This window comes from Manacus vitellinus, unplaced genomic scaffold (assembly GCF_001715985.3).
Source record: "Manacus vitellinus isolate BGI_N305 unplaced genomic scaffold, ASM171598v3 scaffold_1_pilon, whole genome shotgun sequence".
Classification (NCBI taxonomy): Eukaryota; Metazoa; Chordata; class Aves; order Passeriformes; family Pipridae; genus Manacus; species Manacus vitellinus.
The window spans coordinates 12210710-12231592 of NW_021939396.1; the positions used below are offsets into that span (position 1 = coordinate 12210710).

The following is a 20883-nucleotide window of genomic DNA, read 5'->3' on the forward strand; positions in this document are numbered from 1 at the left end:
TCCTCACTGTCCTGAGAATGAGCCCTGGACAACTGAGAAGTGGAGTCATGCACCTGTGCAGGTTTTTGCTATGTGAAATCAGAAGTGTGGGAGAGAAAGGTAACAGCATTGTGGTGTATAGCAATACAGTATGAGAAGAAGGGTACCACTGAGACTGGAAACAGGTTAAAAGAAAGATAATGTAGAAATATTCGTTCTGTTATTCCTGTACTTTGTTTTGCAGTATTTTGAACTCATAAGAGCAAGATATTGCCTTCATAAATAGTTGTGATGTGGGTTTTTTTGTTTCTTAGCCATGTGTTACTGAGAATAATAATAAAAAAGATTGGTTGGTTGGTTTTAAAATACTTAAGTAGATTGGGTATCAACGTCCCATTTAATTGTAAATTATTCAAACACTGGTAAAATTTTACTAAATGACAAGAGCTGCAGCACATAAAACCTTCTCTGTTTACTTCATTTTTCTGTCCTTTTTCCCTGATGTCACAGATATTCAGAGTATCCCCTAGTGGGACTTTTTACAAAGAAAGCTAAACCTTCCCTATTTCATTCTCATTAAGAAGTACAATACAGTTGGTGAATGTGACTTCACAAGTAATTCACAGCAGTGGGGTAAGAATCCTGCACTTCCATGGAGGAGTCATAATGTAGCACATCTGTGGGCAAAGGGCAGAACATGAGAAGCAATGAAGCATTATCACTGCTGGCTGCACTCTGCTCTATTTTACTCACATGTTGTCTCCATGATGCTTACAGCAGGGCCCTCGATCTCCTGAAGCTGTGCATGAACACTGATTTTATACTCAGTTCCAGGCATCAGCTCAAAGAAACAATGTCTAGGTGTCCCTCCACCAAGATTTACTTCTCGTTGTTTTCCATCTGGAATTACAAAAGAAACCATTAATATACTTTACTGTTTCACTGAATAATGTAATTTAAATCCTAAATAAGAAGAGGACGTGACAGCAGATGAAGGGCAAGTGGTTGACATAAATTAATAAACTATATGCTGCCTTATTTTTAGAAATTCACCTCTATGCAGAGGTTCCTGTAAAATCTAATTCTTCATATTAAATAGGAGCTGAGGAACGTGTCAAACATCTTCAAGAAAAAAGATGAATTTCAGCCCATGCACTGAAGTTAATAAAAACACGAACACTGTCATCAATGGGCTTTGAATCCGGTCCTAAATTATCATTCTAATGAGGAATTGCTGCATCATGTAATTCTATGGCAACCTTTGTCAATGCCTCTGCTTCTCACAGTCTGTAATGTGCTTAGTAATTGGAAGAGAGACTGTATTCCACTAGTAACCACTTAACAGGATGGTTAAGGAATAGTGTTTACATGGTTCCAAAATTAATTCTGCTAAATTCTGAATTGGAAAGCGTGCTGTCAATGGAAAAGGCTAGGGTACTGGAAATAGAATAAGGCATGTTTTAATGATAAGAATTAAAACTTGCAGCACAATTCAAAATCTGTAGCAGAATGAAGTGAAATACAAGCAACTGATCTCACATTTTACAGTGAATATAGAAAAAAATGCCAAACAGTCATTCACTGCCAGGGAGAAAACACCTGATGTTAATCAGATGCTACACTAGTATAAAAATAATACTATTATAATATAATAATAATAATACTATTATAAAATTATAATAGTAATAATTGCTCCCTGAATGAGACACACACCCAATCTGACAATCAAATCCCATCATGACAGATGCTAATAAGGAACATTTGTTCATACTCTACCTCATTCTGTTCACATTTAGATGCTTTCAGCTCAGTTAAAACAATTCTGGCAGTTCTATATGAAGAAAGCAGAATGTTGGCTAGCTCCCAGACCAGAGGGAAGTCTGTGCTGTCTTGTGCCAGCCAAGGTCTCTGTGATCTGAACAGCTTGTCTGTTTTCCAGACCTTCAAACAAACCCTACTGCCATCCACTTGCCATGCCACAGAAAGGTCATTACTTCTTTGCCACCAAATCAGTGTTATTTTTCATGGTACCTTTAATACATGCGATTAAATGTTACTAACTGCACTTCTCTCAAGTTATCCAAAGCTTTCAATTTATCACCATTTAAAATATCACTGATGGCCCCTTGGGATAAGAGAGGTAGTCTGCTCTAACAGTGACATCCCCATAATGTCTTCTGGCTACACCCGAGAATAAGTGAGATAGAAGAGGCTGCAATCTACCCTCTACATAGTCAGTGATAAAAGCATCAGGACACCTTGTGTGGCTACATAAAAATAGGTCATGTTTGTCCAGATGAGTAATCTTACTACAAGCTAAAATGAACAATCAACAGAATGAGAATAGACAAAACTGGACATTGTTCTGACTCTGTGAGCATGTTCTGGATTTAATCAGCGCTTTCCTTACCCTTCTGCCCTCCTCTCCTGTCCATCCTAATCCTACAAAGCTGTGCTGATGGTTTATTTACAAACTTAGATGTATTCAGTTTATCCTTTATCCATCTTCTGCTCCTCACACCAGTGAAAACCTCAGGCGATCATCTATCTTCTATTAACAGATGAAAGTCCCTTCCATAAAAAGCACAAGTTATCAACATCTGTTTGATGTAAAAGGACATAAATGCTCCTGAAAGTTTCATTGTGTACACAACTCTCTTCTGTCTGTCATTTCCAGTATTTCAGGAGTCACTCTACAGGTCCGACTGCACACAATTTCTTAGCTATGCAATTCAGATCTCTGGATTGGGCTGCAGCTGCTTATCAAATTATTTAGTAACTTACCCACAAGTGACTCTATAACTACCCTGTATGCAGTTGCATGTCTATGAAGTTGCCACTGAGCACACAGACTAGTCATGCGGACTTGATAGGAATCCAGATTTGTCACACCCAGGTACACTGAAAATTAAATATAAAAAAATTAGATTTAGGCCTCTAATATACATAGATAAAAAATGATAAAATAACTATAGTGAAACACATGTGCCAATTAATTTTTAACAAATAATTTTGATAACTGCTTAAAAGAAGTCAAGAAAATCCAAGACAGAATTTAAAAAAAGTGAACCCCTAAATCAAAAGTCTGGAACTTTAGTTGATTTAGTTAAGCTAAATAATGAACACTGCTAAAAAATTCAGTTACTAAAAATAAGTATAAAAGTATCATAATAGCAGCAGCGTTTCTGTCAAAATCCAATTTTAAATTGAGCTTTAGATACATAAAGACCAAATAATATTCTATATATGGAGCCAGAAAAAAAAATAGATAGCCTTTCATTAAAGAAATTTTTATCTACTATTAGGCAAATATATTTTTGGCTGATAAATAATACCCACTTTATGATCTTTGTCTTGATAATATCTAGCAGATCACTTTAAAGCCTGATATAGTCTCATAAAAAGAGGGACTTTTATTTCAGGAAAACAATTTGCGCATAACTGAGTAAGTCTTCCCTGTGAAAATTTTTTCTGGGAGCTGCACAAACCCATAGTTATAACAAAAAGCAGCCTGTAGAGATCTGAACAGCATGAAATCATTCTTACAGGTTTTGGCTACGCCTGTTAGGGCATCACTGAAGCCTGTTGAGTACGAAGCAAATACTTTAACACTGTACTCCGTTCCACTGAAGAGATTTAGAATGAGAATGGTATTAATATCATCCCCTACAAAGGTCTCCAACGCAGGACCAGGAACTGCAAAAAGTGAAATAAATCAGAAAATCATTTGCTCGTCCACTGAATTAGATACATCCAAAAACTGTGCTCCTAAAGTTACTGCTATTTTTTGGCTCCCTTTTTTTTATCATACACAAAAACAAAGACATTCTCCTCAATTCTTGCATGTATAGAAAACACAACACACTTGGGAAATTCAGCAGTGGGATTCATTAGGGCAGAGCTAGACACTGGCATCTGTTAAGACCCTTTTGTTCTGCTTCACCCAGTTACTACTGCTCTAAATAGGCAGCCAAAGATCTCCTCAGTCTGATGGTGTGCCAGGACCAACAGGGGGCACAGCAGATGCCAGCCAGTAATACAGTCTCTCGGAGGTTCTTATACAACAGCATCATTTAATACTGTGCAAAAATGATAATGAAAATAGAAAAGAATAAAACTTTCCCAAATCAGAATAGCAAACAGCTCTTTTGTCATCTCCCCTAGTTGTTCTGGATACACTTCAGAAGCCAGGCAGTAGTATTGTCTTTGGACAGTGTTTTAGTCCCTTAATGGTCACATATTTGTGTTTTGCTCTCAATAGAGGACCCTGTTTTTCTAAAGAAATCTGAGGGAATTTGGCTGCCTTATCTAGCTGCAATGTGCAGGTGGGTAAAGGATGCAGCACACACAAAATGGGCAATGAATAAAATGTCAAGTGTTTGGGAAGAAACAAAAACTTGGTATTGTGAGGGGAAGGAAGTGAAGAATAGGAGAACACAGAACAGAGGAACAGGAAGAGAGTAAAGATAGTCTCTGAAATAAATAGTCATGGTAAAATGACATAAAAGAACTGATTGAAAGACTTGGGATTGATCAGCCTTCCACAGTAACAGTAGTAAAAAACTGGAAGAGATGCATAGAGCAGTTTTAAAATCTCTGTCCTTGGAGATATTACAAACTCCACTGGATAAAGTTCAGAAAAACCTGTTCCAAGTTGGCACTGTTTTGTTCAGGGAGTTGGACCAGATGATCTCCAGAGATCTCCCCTAACCTGCATCATTCTGTGACTATGAAACTTTCATATCCAAAACTCAAGACACCTAAGTAAATGGCACTTTCAAGGCTGTATCTGTAACTGATAGATTTAAGTACAAAATTATTCAGCAAAAGGTGATGTCAAGACCTTGTACAGTCAGAAGCAACCACCAAAAAAAATCAGTTTAAAAACTCACTGTTGATAGGTTTGTAGACAACTCTGTAACCCATGGTTGTTGATGGTGGGGCATCCCAACTGATGCGTAATCTGTTGTACCATTCATCTGAGACACGCAAATTTCTAGGAGCAGACAGGGGTACTAAAAGGAAACCAAACTGGCCTTTTACAAGTTTATCTCATAGAAGCACATACAGAAAAATCAAGACATGGAAAAAAAAAAGTGATAGCCAGTACTCTCAGATTTACAGGTAAAATTACCAGAGTGAAACCTTTAATCAAAGTCATCCTTTGAATTACCTCAATGGATTAATTACAAACTTGGGTCAATAATGATTTTTTAAATTAATTACAAACTTTGTCAGTACATTTAAAAAAATATATATCTTTTTGGTAAAAATGTAAAATAGAGATAATTATATATTGCATAGTTTCTTCCAATCCAAGTTTTTAATGCATAAATCATGCTCTTTTGAAAACTTAATCGCATCAAATGGAATCAAAGGAATGATTTATAACTGATTTAAGTCTCTGCACAAATAGCACTTCAATTTAGGCAGAAATTACGTAAATTAGGAGAATAATTCAATAAAATTATACTATCATGACTAGTAGTGCATAATGAAATGGTTTTTTCAATATCCAGTAGAGAGGAAACTAAAACTACATCTGAGTAATCGTTTGGTACTTGGTCAGATCTCTAGAAATAATGCAATCACTTTTATAAGAACTTCAGCAGCATTTCTAATGACCTTTAGGAAATAATGATCTCACACAAAAGAAAAGCTAACTGTACAATTGTTGGTTTGATATCATCTCAGCAGGCATTGTTTATTTTCTGTATCAGTTTGCTTGTCCTTGGTGGGTTAGTTATCAAGGACTTACCAGCTTTATTACTCAAAAGCTTTCTGCAAACTCACAGTATTTGAATATAAAATATAACTTGTTAGTTAGAAGAAACCCATTGTTTATAAATCAATCAACTGAGATTTATATAACGTTCAAGACCTATAAATCATGCAAAATAAGCCCACATTTATACTAAAATACATTACTACAGCCAATGAAAAAAGGTAACAAGAGCAAGCCTTTTTTCATGCATATCCTGGCCAAAGACAAGCAGAAAGTTTGTACTTACAAGTTTTGCCAGGAGCTGAGACACTGACTCCTTCCCCATCGGCATAGATGGGAGTTATGGTAACTTTGTATTCTGTATCAGGCAGCAGAGGGTGAAGTAGAAGAGTATTTTGTCTCCCAGGCACCATTACCTGAAGGGTCAGAAAAAGCAGAAACAACCAAACTTAATGACTGGAGCCAAAAAGCTTTTTTATCTTACATCATCTCTGACACTTCATTCCACTAGCATTGCTGTATACTTGCATTTTCAAATATTCTTGATGTTCTACAGTAAAATAAAATAATTACATTATCCATCCTTTAACAGATCTACTGTTGTACCCAACCAAAATAAAAAGGAGAATGTGCCTATGTGATAATACCATTTTATAAAAAACCTATGAGCCACTACAGCTCCATAAACCATATACTACATGGATAGTTAGTACTGCAACAATTTTACTGTACAGACAAAATATATCCTCTATTTTTATTTATTCTATGACATTTCTAGATTTTCTGAAGCTATGCACATTAATAAAGGTTGATTGTTATGTTCTTTGGAGACAGAAAATTCTCCTTCCCTGGAAGGAAGGAAAATCAGTTCATGAGATTGGGAAGCACTGAACTGAGCAAGCAGGAATAAAACATGTTTGTCTCATCTTCATCTAGTCTGGGAACAAGCAAATGAAGGCAGATATCTAGGAGTAGGAATACATCCCACAAGTACAAGAGGATCGCAAACTGCTGTGAAATATGGAAGATCTGCAACACAAGTCCAACCAGAAAACCTGGTAGAAGTAGAGAAGCTCTAGAAATTCCTCCAGGCAGCTTTTGGTGTTCTAGAGTAAATGTTTCAACTCAGTGAATTAAGCACAGCAAAAGGTTTCCCCATAAGCAGCTACTTCTAAAACTCTTCAATAGAATATAGTATTTAGCCAGAGCCTCAAAAACCAGTGTCACAATAGTGGTGGTAGAGGTGCCAAGCAAAGCCTTGCAATCACTTAAATTGTCAGTAAAATTTTAATCTCAGAGAGACTCCAAAGCCTGAGTGGGAGCCACCTGAGTGGGAGCACCTGGAGTGGGCATGATAAAAAAGAGAAACTAGTCCTGTGTTTCCTGCACCGACACCTGTGCTCTGAAGTGATGCTGTTGGAAGTGACAGTGAATTCACAGTGAAGTGTGAATCTATCCCCTGAGCCAGCAACTGCACATATTTGGCAAGAAGTTGAGAGAACCTTAAGCCCATTAATCTCAGGGGGAAAAGCAGAAACTAAGTCTATAAAAGTATTTTGCTGTTTCAAAGAAGACTGATGAATGTGATGATGGCAAAGTTTTGAAGCACATACACAAGAAAAGAAAGGTCTCACCAGTTTCAACACTCCAGGATACATTCAAACTACATCTAATTTTGGCAAGTGATACAAAGAAGGAAATTTATCTAGTTCACACAGGTGTTGAGATTTGTCAAAGAAGTGCTTCATTCTTTGATCAAAACTGGACTTAAACCATCTAAATACATATGCATAAAAGATGTCCCTCTTCCATATGTAAACTCAAAAAATACAAACCAAGTTTCTGAAAAAAAGCCCCAACTTTTTTGGTTTTTTAGGGTAGAGGATGCAAGCATTGAGAACTCTCTCCTTTCCACATGTGCAAATCAGAGACCTCCTGCAGACCAATACAGTTTTCAGCAGTGAGAAACACTTCTGGCTTTAAGGAAGAGAAAAAATTTCATCTTTCCAGTATGTACAGCACACCCAAGAACATATATGCAATTTAGGGCTTGACCTTTCTGTATTCTATTACATTTTCTAGTCCCTGATTTTCAGCCAATTGCATAAAGAATTATAAAACTTATTAATATTTTTATGGAAAGGGAGGCATAACTGAAACTTATATCACTGAAATCAGAGCCAAAAAACTTAAGCATTCACCACAGAACCGTCACGCTATAGTACATTTAAGCCCAAATTCCACAAAACCTTTGGGTTCTGCTTAAAATATGTACTTAAACATATAAGGAGTCCCCTAAAAACTGAACATCTGTGTTGTTTTATTGACATCTGTGTTGCACCTCTCAGGTGCTTGAAGCCACATGATAAAATGCATTCCTTCCATTTAAAGTGTGCTTAATTTTAAGTATAATCTTACATAATTCCTTATTCAGTAAAGTATTTAGGCATGTGATTAATTTCAAAGATGAAACAGGGTTAATCTGTTTGCTGAATGGTAACCAAAGATAATAAGACTTGGGAGTGTACTTAAAATTAAATATTTTGTAGAATTAGAGCCAAGTACCTACCCAATCATATAGTTATATAATTTTCTTTAATGAGGTTTTCAATCAGGTCTAATATCCTTCTGATAGCCACAATTTGAATATCTTTCCTACAGTTTTAATTTAATTTTAAATAACAGTCATTGAATACTGGAACAGAATGACATTTATACCATCCAACTGAACTCGAGAGCTGAAACAGTAAATCTGAGATCTGAATTTCAGAAATTTTGGGTTATTCTCAGAAGAACAGTACAATTTGTGCCATTACACTGTGCAAGTTTTCCACCATATTATATACTATACTAACATATAGTCAAGGTAAATTCATAAAGCATGTTTCCCAGTCCAAAGGGACACCACTGCATTGAAAACTCATTTTCAGATTATAGTTGAAAGATGGCTAAAAAGTAAGTTTCCAGCAGGGTCTCATAAAAGATGAATGAAATCAAAATGTAAAAAACTGATTCATATTTTCCTAGGAAAAAAAGATATTCAACTAACTCCTTTTAATATTTTTATTGATATATTCTGATATAGGGCTAAAAATGTCAGCTGCTAGACATCAAAAAGAATAGCCCATATTTTTGACATAACTGTTATATCAACAGAAGTGAGTTCACATGGCAGACACAGAGGGAGAATGATGTGCAGAGTACTTTTGCATACTGAGCTATTTACTAAGAAAATAACCTTGAAAAATATACAGTTTAATCTTTTAAATGTATCTACATAGAGCCATCCCAAAATTTTATAACTTAGTTTTAGTGGAAACCAAGCACTGCAAAACTAATATTTCCCCAATTTAAAAATAATTTAAAGAGGCACTTGGTCTCACAGAATTCGGAAAGTATCTCAAAATTTGTGAAATCTTAAAATAATACAGCTAGGGCTTCTTGTTGGTTTGTTTGTTTGTGGTTTTGTTTGTTTGTTTGTTTGTTTCCTATATGCTCAAAAGAGTACCTGCAGGAATCTTCATTCTTTCAAATATTTTCCAAAGTCTAGATGACCAGAAGCTTTTTCTGTGCAGGACAACTTCAATTTTGACCATCACATGGTATTAGAAAAAGAGCAAATATTCTTAGGCGCTTAGGTTAAAAAGTGCTGTCCTTACTGTGACATGCTCAGGTCAACTAGAAGTATGAAAACTCTGCATTTGAACTTTAATTACATTGCTTTAGCATAACATAAGACACTTCAGGAAGGAGTAAAACTGCTGAAGGAAAACCAAAATTACTTAGGACTGTCCTGTACAAATATTTAAGTGTCACTTAAACAAGAGAGAAAAAGGCCTAGGAATAAAAAATAAAATTAAACATAAAACGATAAAAAACCAAACTTGGACAAATTTTAAAAATACAGGAAAAAGAGGACAGCCAGCCTGTCTTTTAACTGTGACTTCATTAACCAACTGTGTGACTGGGCCCTGATCTTACATTTGACTGCTGCTACCTGCAGTGCAGCAGGTGCTATACAATTAGAACTTTGAAGTTCAATCTCACAGTAATACCAAACACAGATCCTTTACTAATTGCAACAAAAGTGTCATATAAGAACAGATCACATCCTAGCAATTATTAAACAAGCTTATGAAGGCAATTACAAAAGCCATACAGACCATTCTTACCGCTTCCTCAGAACGGTCACCCTTCGCAGTGAGATAGGTCACTCTGAACTGCTGGACACTATAATCTGAAATGTCCCACGTCACCCTCAGACTTGAGGTTGTTTCATCATCTATAACAAGGTTTCTGATTCCTGTTCGAAAAACTAAGTCCAAAAATATTTAATTAATATTTTCTCAACTCTATTTTTAGATTTGAAATAATTTAGATATTGTGCTAATTATCAACAAGTAGCTGCAAGCTCTGCTGCAGTCATGGTGGGTCTGCAGGTCCTTCATGGGGCAAACCCATACACTTCAGTCATACTTGGGTTTAATAACATAAAAATTGTAAGCACTTATTCAAATAAGTTATTCCATACTGCCATTAACATATATTATCCTATCTGCTTTGTTTATCTTACTCGGATTATGGAGCTTTAGAATAATCAAAACTACAACGCTTCAGAAGATAAATAATCCAGAAACATTATTCCTTAAAGGTCAGTCTAATTCCAGGGAAAAGAAACAGAACACCCAAAACTAAATTCTGAAGAGTTTCCAAGCTCATATTTATAAAGGGAAAGATAAATTCTATCTTAATTTTCCAAATTAATCTGTGTACTCCTACATAATACCACTGGTATCATTCAGAGTCCCTACACTGTGTGATGGGTTGGCTCCTCATCCACACGTGGCAGGTGCAGGAAGTTGTCCACACACAGAAGGGTGGTGCAGGAGAAGTGGTGTCCCTTCCCATCAGAAAGTGGGGTTATCAGCTCCTCAGCAGTATCACAGCTCTCTGCCCCCAGACCTAGTGGTGCCTGTGGGGAGCCTCAGTGCTGTGCACTCAGCATTTAAACTGCTGGCAGTTGCTCTGCTTACCTGCTGTGGTGGGCTCAGAGGTTGTGGCACTGGTAGTAGTCGCTGTGGAAGGCATTCTGGTAGAACTTGCAACTGAAAAACAGTACTCAGCTCACTAACAATTCAACAAGACATGGAAGTCACAGTATTTTTCTTGTATTTCTAACTATGACAATGAAACTATTTGCTCACACATACAAGTATTCCCCACGCTTCAGGCATTTCAGAGACTACAAGGGAATTATTCATTTAGGTTACTTTAGGCCCATATATTTGCAGGATTAGCACTTAGATCTACAGATAAGACACAATTATAAACTCTACAATTAAGTAACAATGCATATATTTTCCCAGATTTCTGGCTGAATTTCCACCTTGACCATTTATTAAGGTTGTCAGATTAATTAAATTGAAAATTTTTTCAGAGTGTTTTATTTCTGTCCAAGTAAAAAACAGAAAGTACACTCAGCAACACTGGGCAACATTAGCATAATTTCAATGGGTAAGGGCTCTTGCTTAATAGAAGGTTCAAGATTAGGCCTGCTATTAAGTTGCTGAAAATCAAATAAATTTTTGAACTTATACATAAGAAATACAGCTGTTTACTTAACCAAGTCATTATCCATAAAAAGAGAATAGAACAATCTTCCTGAAATACTGGCCACTGTTTTGATTATAAACCATAAAATACACTGTACATGACTGTCAAATTTTATCTTTGTTACTGTCATATTTATGTCACAGGATGCCTATGTAAGCTGTTTTGGACCATTATTTCAGGCAAGAGTGAATACACCAGTGAGTATAAATTACATAAATAAAAAAAGTAAAAAATTACATAAATAATAAAAGTAAAAAAATACTGAAAATTCCAAACATCTTAAGTGAACTTCCTGTAAATTATTTACTTTAAAACATTTAACACAAATCTCTTCCAAAATCTTATATATCTTCTCATAAGGAACCTTGTTCAAAGACTAAATATTGAAATGTAAGATGGAACAATATCTACCCAGTTCCAAAGGTTATTAATACCACAGGTCAGACAGAGAGCCAAACCACCATTTTGATTCAAAGCCATCTCCACATAATATTAAACAAGAAAAGCAAAAAATACAGTCAGCAAAGCCCTGGTGCTAAACCACCACATTCTTCAATATTATAGCTACCCAAAGCTAACCATATTTTATATATAAGCTATAAGCATCAAATCTAAATCACTTAAACATCTTTAAAAATTACAATCAAGAGTTTGTCTTACATGTAGCTCCCAGAACAGCAACAACTTCACTTTCAGTTTCATCATCAAAAACTGCCAGCAAAGAAACTTCATATTCTGTGTCGGGCAACAAACCCTCTATAACGTGACTGTCTGCATCTCCATTTATGACAACCTAAGTAACACAGCAAGATTAAAGAACATCAGTTCTGCATTTGATTCATTTACATTAACTGACTAAAATGAAAGAAGGAAAATTAATTCTCCTTTAAAATAAATTATATCTACACTCAGATCTGCCCAAAAAATTTATTAGCCATATTGAAATAAAAAGTATCACAGAGTACATCTGGGAAAAAAACACTTAAGAATATTTTAAATGTATAGTCTCATGCTTTCACCCACAACTAACTAACTAATTGCTAAAGCTGAACACATGCTTTTTTTTTGGAAAAATTACTACAATTCAAAACAGTTATCAATTAAAGCAATATAAAAAGGTAGATTAACTTTCATTCACACCATTCAAGCACTGTTACGACAAATGCATTCAGCATCTCCACAGCCTTACAAAATGCTGTTTCTATACCAGAACTGTAATCCCAGTTATGATTCCACATTTCTGAATGCAACTTGAAAGAATATCTGCTGCAGACTTGGGGATTAGGACAGATGTCCTGATGAGAAGTTTGCTATATGGTGTGAAGTGCTAAATAGTAATTTTCCTTATTTCTACCTTTGACAGCGGCAGAAGATTCACATGAGCAATGTTAACTGTAAGCAGAAGGTATCACTTCGGATTTTTTTGTGTTTCCTTTATTTTATTTGAAGATATCAACAGATGGGGAGGAGCTGGAGCACAAGGGACTATAAAGCAGAGTGCTTTAGGAGCCTGAGCAGTAATTCTGGCGAAATGGGCTGACCAGTTTTGGGAATAGTTTTTAGGTTATGCAGACAGATACTCCAATAAAACAGCCTTTTTCTAGGTTAACACTGCCAAGTTTTTAAAGGTGGTCACTATATACACAACATCAAAGTTAGATTTATAACGAAAATCAAACAATAGATATGTGCTGCAATCTACCGCAGTGGTTAGCAGAAACAGTGAATCCCACTTCATTCTTTTAACTACCACAGGAGATTTCCTGAGTTGATCCTGGGGAAAAGGGACCCATAACACAATTTGAGATCAGACCTTCTGAACTCAAATACAAAAATCAAAAGCAGAAAGAAATGAGTTGGGGCCATGCCTTCTACAACTATCAAGTAATGAATCAGGCATCCCATGCTGTGCACTTTCTGGCACAGATTTTCTCAGGAAAATTTCAGGAACAAGCTTTGAGTGAAATTAGCTGTATACTAAGTAGATACAGGCAATGCCTTCCTTTTCAACTCCCCAGAGCCTCTAGTTGTGTATCAAATATTTATAAAATATCTATACATTGTTACTGTCTCACACTTAATTTTGGCATACTTTCTGAAGCATCACCCTCCACTCCCTGCCAATGCAGCCCACAAAAAACCATCACAAAGTGTTGAACTTTCAAGTGGGCAGGACAAAAACCAGAAAAAAGCACACAAGTATAACAGCATGCATTCTCTACTGTAAAGGTCACTCTTAAATTTATTCTGGCTTTTTAGTGCTTACACCCCACTGAACCCTCCTTACCCATCAGCAGTGTGGGTGAAGTGAACTGAGAGGTGTGTAATTCACCACCACCCCTGACCCCACTCAGCTAATTGGCAAGTTGGGTCTTGGAATAAAGACAGAGGGAGTGCATGTTGTTTCTCTGCATGACTGATCACTTAGCTGGGAAAGAAGCTTAAAGAGGGAACAGCCCGGAGGTATTGTGCTATCCTAGACCTGACCCCATTAGAGAGGTCATGCAAGGAGAACAAGAAGGCAGCTTGGGCGTTTTTAATATTTCAACATGCTAAAATATTAGGGCCTCCAGCAGTTCATAGTGAATACAATGAAGAAGTGGAACCTTAGCAGTTCAAATATTTCTTAATAATTTATTCTCACACTCAAAGAACACAGATACCTTGAATTTCACTTTAAAAAGCACATGTCTTAAAGGGGTTCACTGGCAGCTACTCAGTGGAACTTAAATAGAAACAAATCAGTTCATCTACTGCAAAAGAAAGTGCTAGAGAATGACCTATGTCCACTCACTCATCTGCCAACTCCTTCTTTTCCCTGCTCAATCCTCTAATTTCTTTCTTTCTTGCATGAATACCTCTCACTAGGTAAAAGGGAGGAAAAAATTAGGCTAAGTTAAATTTACAGAAAAAAATGACACATAATCTAAGCTAAATCGACTGCTTTCTGCCCTAATGGATGACAAAACAATGCATGAGACCTAGGGCCAGGTGGGAAATGTCATCTTTCCCCCTGAGTTCTGTACCCAGATAAACAGTTTGCAGATGTGGCCTCTTCTCACATTGCTCATGCCAAGAGAGCAAGATGTTTGAGAGTCATTAAATATTGAAAAGTACAAAAGAAGCCAAAATGATGAGTAAATAAAGAAGGAAAGGGAAAGAGGAAATGAGGTAGACTATGAAAATTTGGGAAAGTGAGAGAAAGTGTCTGTCTTCTTCTATTTGGAAAAAGATAATAAAAAAGGAAAAGCTAAAGGGATGAAAAATCATTTAAAAATTCCATCTGATGAAAAGGGCACTATGGATGAGACACACAAGGGCTTAAAGCAAAAGATACAGCATGAGGGGGAAAAAGAGACAGAACTGTAAAAGAGGAATAAAGGAACAATATAATAAATTTACTGTCTGTAAACTTTTCCCTTTGTAACATTACATAACTAAGGCTTCACAGGCAACTTTACTGTGGCAAGCACATTAGACAAATTTTGAGCTTTATGCTACTCTTGCTCAGCTACTGCCACCATTTTTACAGCAAAGTGAAGAACATGAACGTCTGAAAACTGAAGTGACATCAAACAACAATGCTAGTTCTGTGGCACTTGGAACATTACAGATAAGATTGATCATTCACAAAAGATCTCTTCTTTCCTCACTTCCTCTTCAAAACGAAACTGGAATATTGGTTTGATTTTTGTTTAGAGAGCTTTGCAGAGGGGCAGATTTCTCTGTAAATCAGCTGGACATATTTAAATGGCAAAAGTTGCAGCATAGGTGTCATTAGAATGGAATTTGCTCTTCCTTTTCACCCCCTCAGAAAATTAAGGCAATTTACCTCTTCGGATTCCCCCCCATCCAAAGGAATCCATGCCAATCTGTAAAAAGCAATATTTGATGAGGTGGGCTTCCAGCTGACCCTAAAACTATCTGTTGATGCTTCATCAATTTCCAAATGCTGGGGAGCTGGAACTCTTTCTGCAAAATATTAGACAAAAGAAAAGTGTGAGTAAATTATTCTCTGAGACTTCCATAGATGGCAATGTTAGACACATACCATTTTACCTGCAGTTTGTAAAAAAGAGTATAACATGAGAGGTAGGCAACAAAGGTACTAGAGAATTCTTTACACACTTACTTGTACTTAGGGAAGTGGGTCTGTAGTTTGGGAAGGGGAGTAGACTCTACCTATTTTAACTGGACAAACCTCCTTGTCCTCTCTTCACTGATGGAGCTGCATTCAACCCTCAGTCCCTCTCCTTTGCTCAGAGCTCTATGCACCATGCTCTTTCCTTCCATCTCAGAGCAAAGTCCCAATCTCTGCCCTTTTTGGACTCTGTCTATTTCCATTTGCACTTTGCACGTGAGTATCAACCTCTGTTCCATACCTATCTTGTTCCTTCCTCTTTCACCTCATCTTTCTCTTTCCTCCCTCAAAGTCTTTCTCTTCCCATTGTTATGTTGGAAAGCATTAATATGTGTCATTGGCTGTTTGTTTGATGCAGAACTACAGTTACAGAAACTATAACTATGCTATAACAAACTACAGGAACCTTAAATGCCTTATATTTTCTCCTTTTGATGTAGTTCATCTGTACGTATATAAGGTTCTACCCTTTAGTGCCTAAATAGTTCACTGGTTAAACGTATGATTCAAAACTCATTAAACTTCAGCTGGAGATACAAATACCATCACACTGAATAACGCTTCAGAATGCTGTGGAGATGTTTTCATGATGTCAAGAGATTACTCATGTGAGTAAAGAGGCAATTGACTCCACAATAAGGGAGCAAAGAAGCCAAAAACACCAATGAAAATAACAGAAAGTATTCCATATATCTGAATTCACAGCCAGAGACACTTGCTGTAACTAATCTTACTTTCCAATAACGTAAGAGAGTATAAAATTTCTTCTTGGAAAGCCTTCAAAAGCTCGGCAATACTTACTCGTGGTAAAGCTGCCAGTAAGCGGTTCAGATTGTCCTTCATCATACAGGGAGAAAATTGCAACAGTATACTCTGTAAGGGGTGCCAAACTTTTCAGAGTATGGGTTGAAACACGACCAACTTCCACCTAGAGAAAGCATAACTTGCAATAGGTATTGACCACACAATACATTATCAGTGTCTGAAATTCTGCTGGGTAATAATCATACAGAAAGAGAATGTCATGTAATCAGTAGAGAAATTCTGTGAAACCATTAACAACTCAGGGCCATAAGAGCTGACAAAATCAGTTAAAATAGACAAACTACAGAAAAGGAAAATTTTGCTTATGACAAACCATGGAAAAGGAAAATTCAGACTTGGTAGCCTAACTCTAGCTAGCATCAGTACTGATGACTTTTTGAGCAATTAAATCCAATCCCTTATCATGGACAAAGACTGCATAAACCGTGACGTTTAACATTTGCCAAGAGACAACATGACAGTTACACCTGGTCTCTCCCCAGGATGCAGTTAACTGACTCTGCCAGGGACATAAAACTCAAAGCTGTATAAACAGTTTATCTGTCCAACTATTCAGTGTCATGTAGCTCAGCACCACAGAGGAAGTGCTACCAATGCAGAGCAAACAAAAAAATGCCACCTGCTCTTTGAACAGACGCAAAGGAAAAGTGAACTGAACATTCACTTGCAATAAAAAGCATAAGTATCGGGAGCCTGAGATGTTCAAATACCACTGTGAGGAGTACAATCAGGCATATTATCTATATTAAGGGTAATCAATACAAAGAGGTTAAATGATTTCTAATTTAAGTTTTAAGGGACCTAGAAGACACAAAAGACACAAAACATTGCACTGGTATGCTCCCCTCCAAAGCTGCCAACTGTTTCTTCAGGTTCAATACAAATATTCCATCTCATATGGATGAAAGGCCAGATATGTCCCAAAAGAAACATAATCACAGATAACTACTATTAAAGACTTTTTTTTATTTGAGGTCTAAGTTATCCATGACAACTTATTTTGTAAGGGATCTGGACTGTTTTCATAATCAAACCCACTCTTTAAAATTTCTGTATTTTTTCAGATTTCTGCATTAATATTTCTGTATTAATTATTCCACCACATTTTTCATTGTATCACAGAATTTATGCTGCTAAAAGGTATTATAAAACACCTTCAATAACAAGTCATAACTAAATACTGCATAAGCAAATTATTAAATGCAAGAGTGTAAGTTAGAACAACTTGGTATCATCTCAGCACTCTGTTCAAGCCAAATCCTTTTTCTAGGAAGAGAGTTTTCAATATATAATTAGAGCAATAAATGTTAAGGAAATGTGATGAAGCCTTCAGTCTTTTTGAATAAGCTTGAGTCCATGACATGATACATCAAAAGACTTATAATCTGAACTGAACCAAGAATAAATATTTGCATACCATACATTTAGTCAAGATCATGCTCGTACAGACCATTGTTCACTTGAGTAGTTTCCTTCAGTAGTGCCCCAGCAAATGACTGTTCTGACATGTAAGAAGTTCAGAGTACTGTCCCCCACAAACACATATATCCAATACCAACAAACTCTTCTTTGCACCAAGCTGCAGAATTCTCTAGTGAATCTTTTTTTACAGCTTGTAAGCTTGTAATTTTTGTTTATAAACATTATCCTTAATAATTACAGAAGTTTGGGGAGGTTTGAGATTGGTTAAGGAAAAAGAGGTGCTAATAATTTACCTCATTGGTTTCTGTTCCATCTGTTTTAACATACATGATGCGATAGCCATTTACATTTTTGGAAGCAGGATCCCATGTTAGCTTAGCACTACTGTGTCCAACGTCAGAAAATCTCAAATTTGCTGGTGGACTTAGAGGCACTTGAAATGAAAAGAGATAAAACCATGAAAGTGATTCCAAGTTTCAGCTGTGTCTTGAAAATAAATAATACATTTTCCATTCAAAAGTTTTTATCACTAACATTTCCATTAAAAGACCTACATCAACAGAGATATAAAAGTACTTAAAGGCAGATAAAATGGCTTAGCTCTTCATTGGCACAGAACTTTCAGTTTTGCTAAATGCATCTCAATTTATACTGAAAAACAAAGAAATTATGCAATTGTTCATTGCAGATATCACAGTAAGACCTAGCTTACACAAAGCTTGCAATAAATTTGTGTTAGTATTTGTGAATTAAGTTAATTCAACTAGATCTTTATCCTATATGCGTTTGTTTTTTATGTGTATCCCAGCAAAAATATTTCTTGACCATAGTATATTGGCAAAAAACTTTCTGAATCCTAAAAGTTCCTGACATAAAAGTAAGTTTGTCCAAAAAGTATAACTAGCTCAGAAGATTTCCAAACATGCTATTTTTTTACCTTTACTTGATCTTTTCTCTTTTACTACAGAAAGAAGCTGTTTCCTAACGGCAACCCCAGTCAAAGACATATTTATCTACTATTTATTCCTTGACTGTCATGGGCTGAAGGAAAATGAGGTCATGCAAGAGAAAGTCTCAGATTTCACCCACTTTTCTGTCACACCACAGAAAGCAATTTGTGCTGTCTGTTACTCTCAGCAGTAGGTTCTGTATTAGCCCAACATCTGCTACTTTCCACTGAATTGTGAAACCTCTCCCTATCCATCCTGCCTTCACACACGCACTCCTCTCCAATCCATGTGGACAGATAAATATCAGCACTTCAGAAGCTGCTTCCCTCACACAAGAGCACATGGGAAAAAGCAGAGATTTTAAACCCCTCATATATTATGTGGGATCTTTAGCCATGTATCAATTCAGAATCTGCAACCAGCCGAGGAACAGTCAACTTGGTTCTGAGAATAGAGAAGACGGGAACACACTGGAATTGTACTAAATGGGTTTGCCACACATTCTGGCATTCAGTATATTCCTCTGAGTCTAGTGAAGGGAGTATCACGTGCTGGCTTTCCTTTCTACTTTCTGTCAGTTGTGGAATGCATTTCACTCCACCATCCAGGTCATACAACAAAATGCTTCAGTCTCAGCTCTTTTTTGGAACTAGTCTCCTGACGACTTTGCTCTCAATCAGACAGGCAGTCCTGATGCCAGACTTACGTGATATTTACAGTGAGTCTTGGATGAATCCTGGCCCCAAAATGAAATTAAGCCCCAGAAGGAGCTTGATGATCATATCTCTGTTTGGCATGGAGAAAGGTTTTGCTACAGTAACCAAGATGATACAGTGTGTAGAATATTATTTACTAAATACAGATTATCAGATACTACACGTAATACTACAGCAAATTTGGCAGATCACTCTTCAGGCAGATATAAACTCCAGGAAGAAAATACTAAGAAGCCTATTCAGAAGTTGTAAGCCAGAAATAACCACTGAAAGAAAAAAAAAAAACTAAAAATAAAAAAAGTAGTTTAAATCAGAATACGGACAGTGAAGATATTAGTGTTGAACACTGACAGGTGTGATCACAAAGAGCTTTCTTCCTCCTAGATTGCCTCGCTGCCTGATCCATCAAAGCCTGTTAGCAGAGAGCTTAATTGAATAGCTGTATATGAAAGAATCAATCTTTTTTCATATTACAGTGCTAAAGATCAGAGATGGCTGCATTTTGTCAGTCTAAAAATAAATGAAGACTGCAGAGGAGTTAGGGTTTTTTTTTTATTCTGGTCTGGTAGCAGCAGTAATATGATGGGTTGACTAATATATGTTACTAGCTTCTGTGATCAGACAGCGGCCAGGAAACCTCAGTTTGTGCCAAAGTATCTGGAATTTGTATGTGATCTTCCATCCAATGTGTTAGTCAGGTTTAGTGCTGTGCAGTCTCCAAGATCATATGGTATGAAGTGAATTCAGGCTGGCACAGTCATAAACTACATAAACTACTGTTTAGGAGAAATGAAAACCAGATATTGGGCAGATATCAACCAAAAGCCAGAGTGGGGGGTGCAGGCATGGAGGCGTGTGTGAGACAAGGAGTGCAACACAAAGAGAGGGAGAAAGGGACAGAGCCAAAAATTCGATCTTCCAGCAGGGAATCCTCTACACTCATTTCAAGTCCACAAACATGCCCAGGTTGCAGTAATTCACTATTGACACTTGTCTGTCTACAAATGACCTACTAGAGAAGACCCAGCAAACACCATTCCTAGAGCTCCTTCCCCTATTGCTTGCTGATCTTACAAGCAATTGCTCTGGGCTTTCCTTTTCTTAGCATTCACATGCCCGAACTTCTCTCACCTATTAAATGCAAGTCACTTTCACATTGCCCAAGTCACTCATGCCAGGAGTACAAAACAAGAGGATGCACTCACTCCACTGCTGAGAGCAACACAGATGTCACTGAATGCAGTCCCAGAAATAGCCCAGCAGCAGCACAATCACTTATTTTCATATCCTTTGTCTTCCAAATGCTGAGGCTTTTTAGGGAGTTGACATAAAGGGCTGTGTACAGACTGCAGAGGACAGAATTTAGCTGGCAAAATTCTTGCTGCTTATTAAAAACACATCATCTATCATGAGTGCACAGGCACTTTCCAACCCTTTGTTAACCAGATGTTGGGCAGCAGGGGTTGGACAGAAATCTTGTCTTTGCTTCTTTTCTGTCTGTACTAGTACTGA

General features: G+C 36.8%; 1 protein-coding gene across 1 annotated transcript in view; it reads right to left on the reverse strand.

The window, feature by feature from the left end:
- Window positions 1-20883, reverse strand: part of COL14A1 (collagen type XIV alpha 1 chain) — a 116450-nt gene that overhangs the window by 48099 nt on the left and 47468 nt on the right. Inside the window, exons 14-24 of the mRNA XM_018074480.2 lie at window positions 17999-18138; window positions 16260-16386; window positions 15150-15289; window positions 11978-12110; window positions 10738-10809; window positions 9868-10019; window positions 5991-6120; window positions 4872-4994; window positions 3526-3675; window positions 2764-2880; window positions 733-879 (exon numbers count right to left, since the gene is read on the reverse strand). Of these exons, the coding sequence (XP_017929969.2) occupies window positions 733-879; window positions 2764-2880; window positions 3526-3675; window positions 4872-4994; window positions 5991-6120; window positions 9868-10019; window positions 10738-10809; window positions 11978-12110; window positions 15150-15289; window positions 16260-16386; window positions 17999-18138 (1431 nt within the window). The remainder of the gene's footprint in view (window positions 1-732; window positions 880-2763; window positions 2881-3525; window positions 3676-4871; window positions 4995-5990; window positions 6121-9867; window positions 10020-10737; window positions 10810-11977; window positions 12111-15149; window positions 15290-16259; window positions 16387-17998; window positions 18139-20883) is intronic.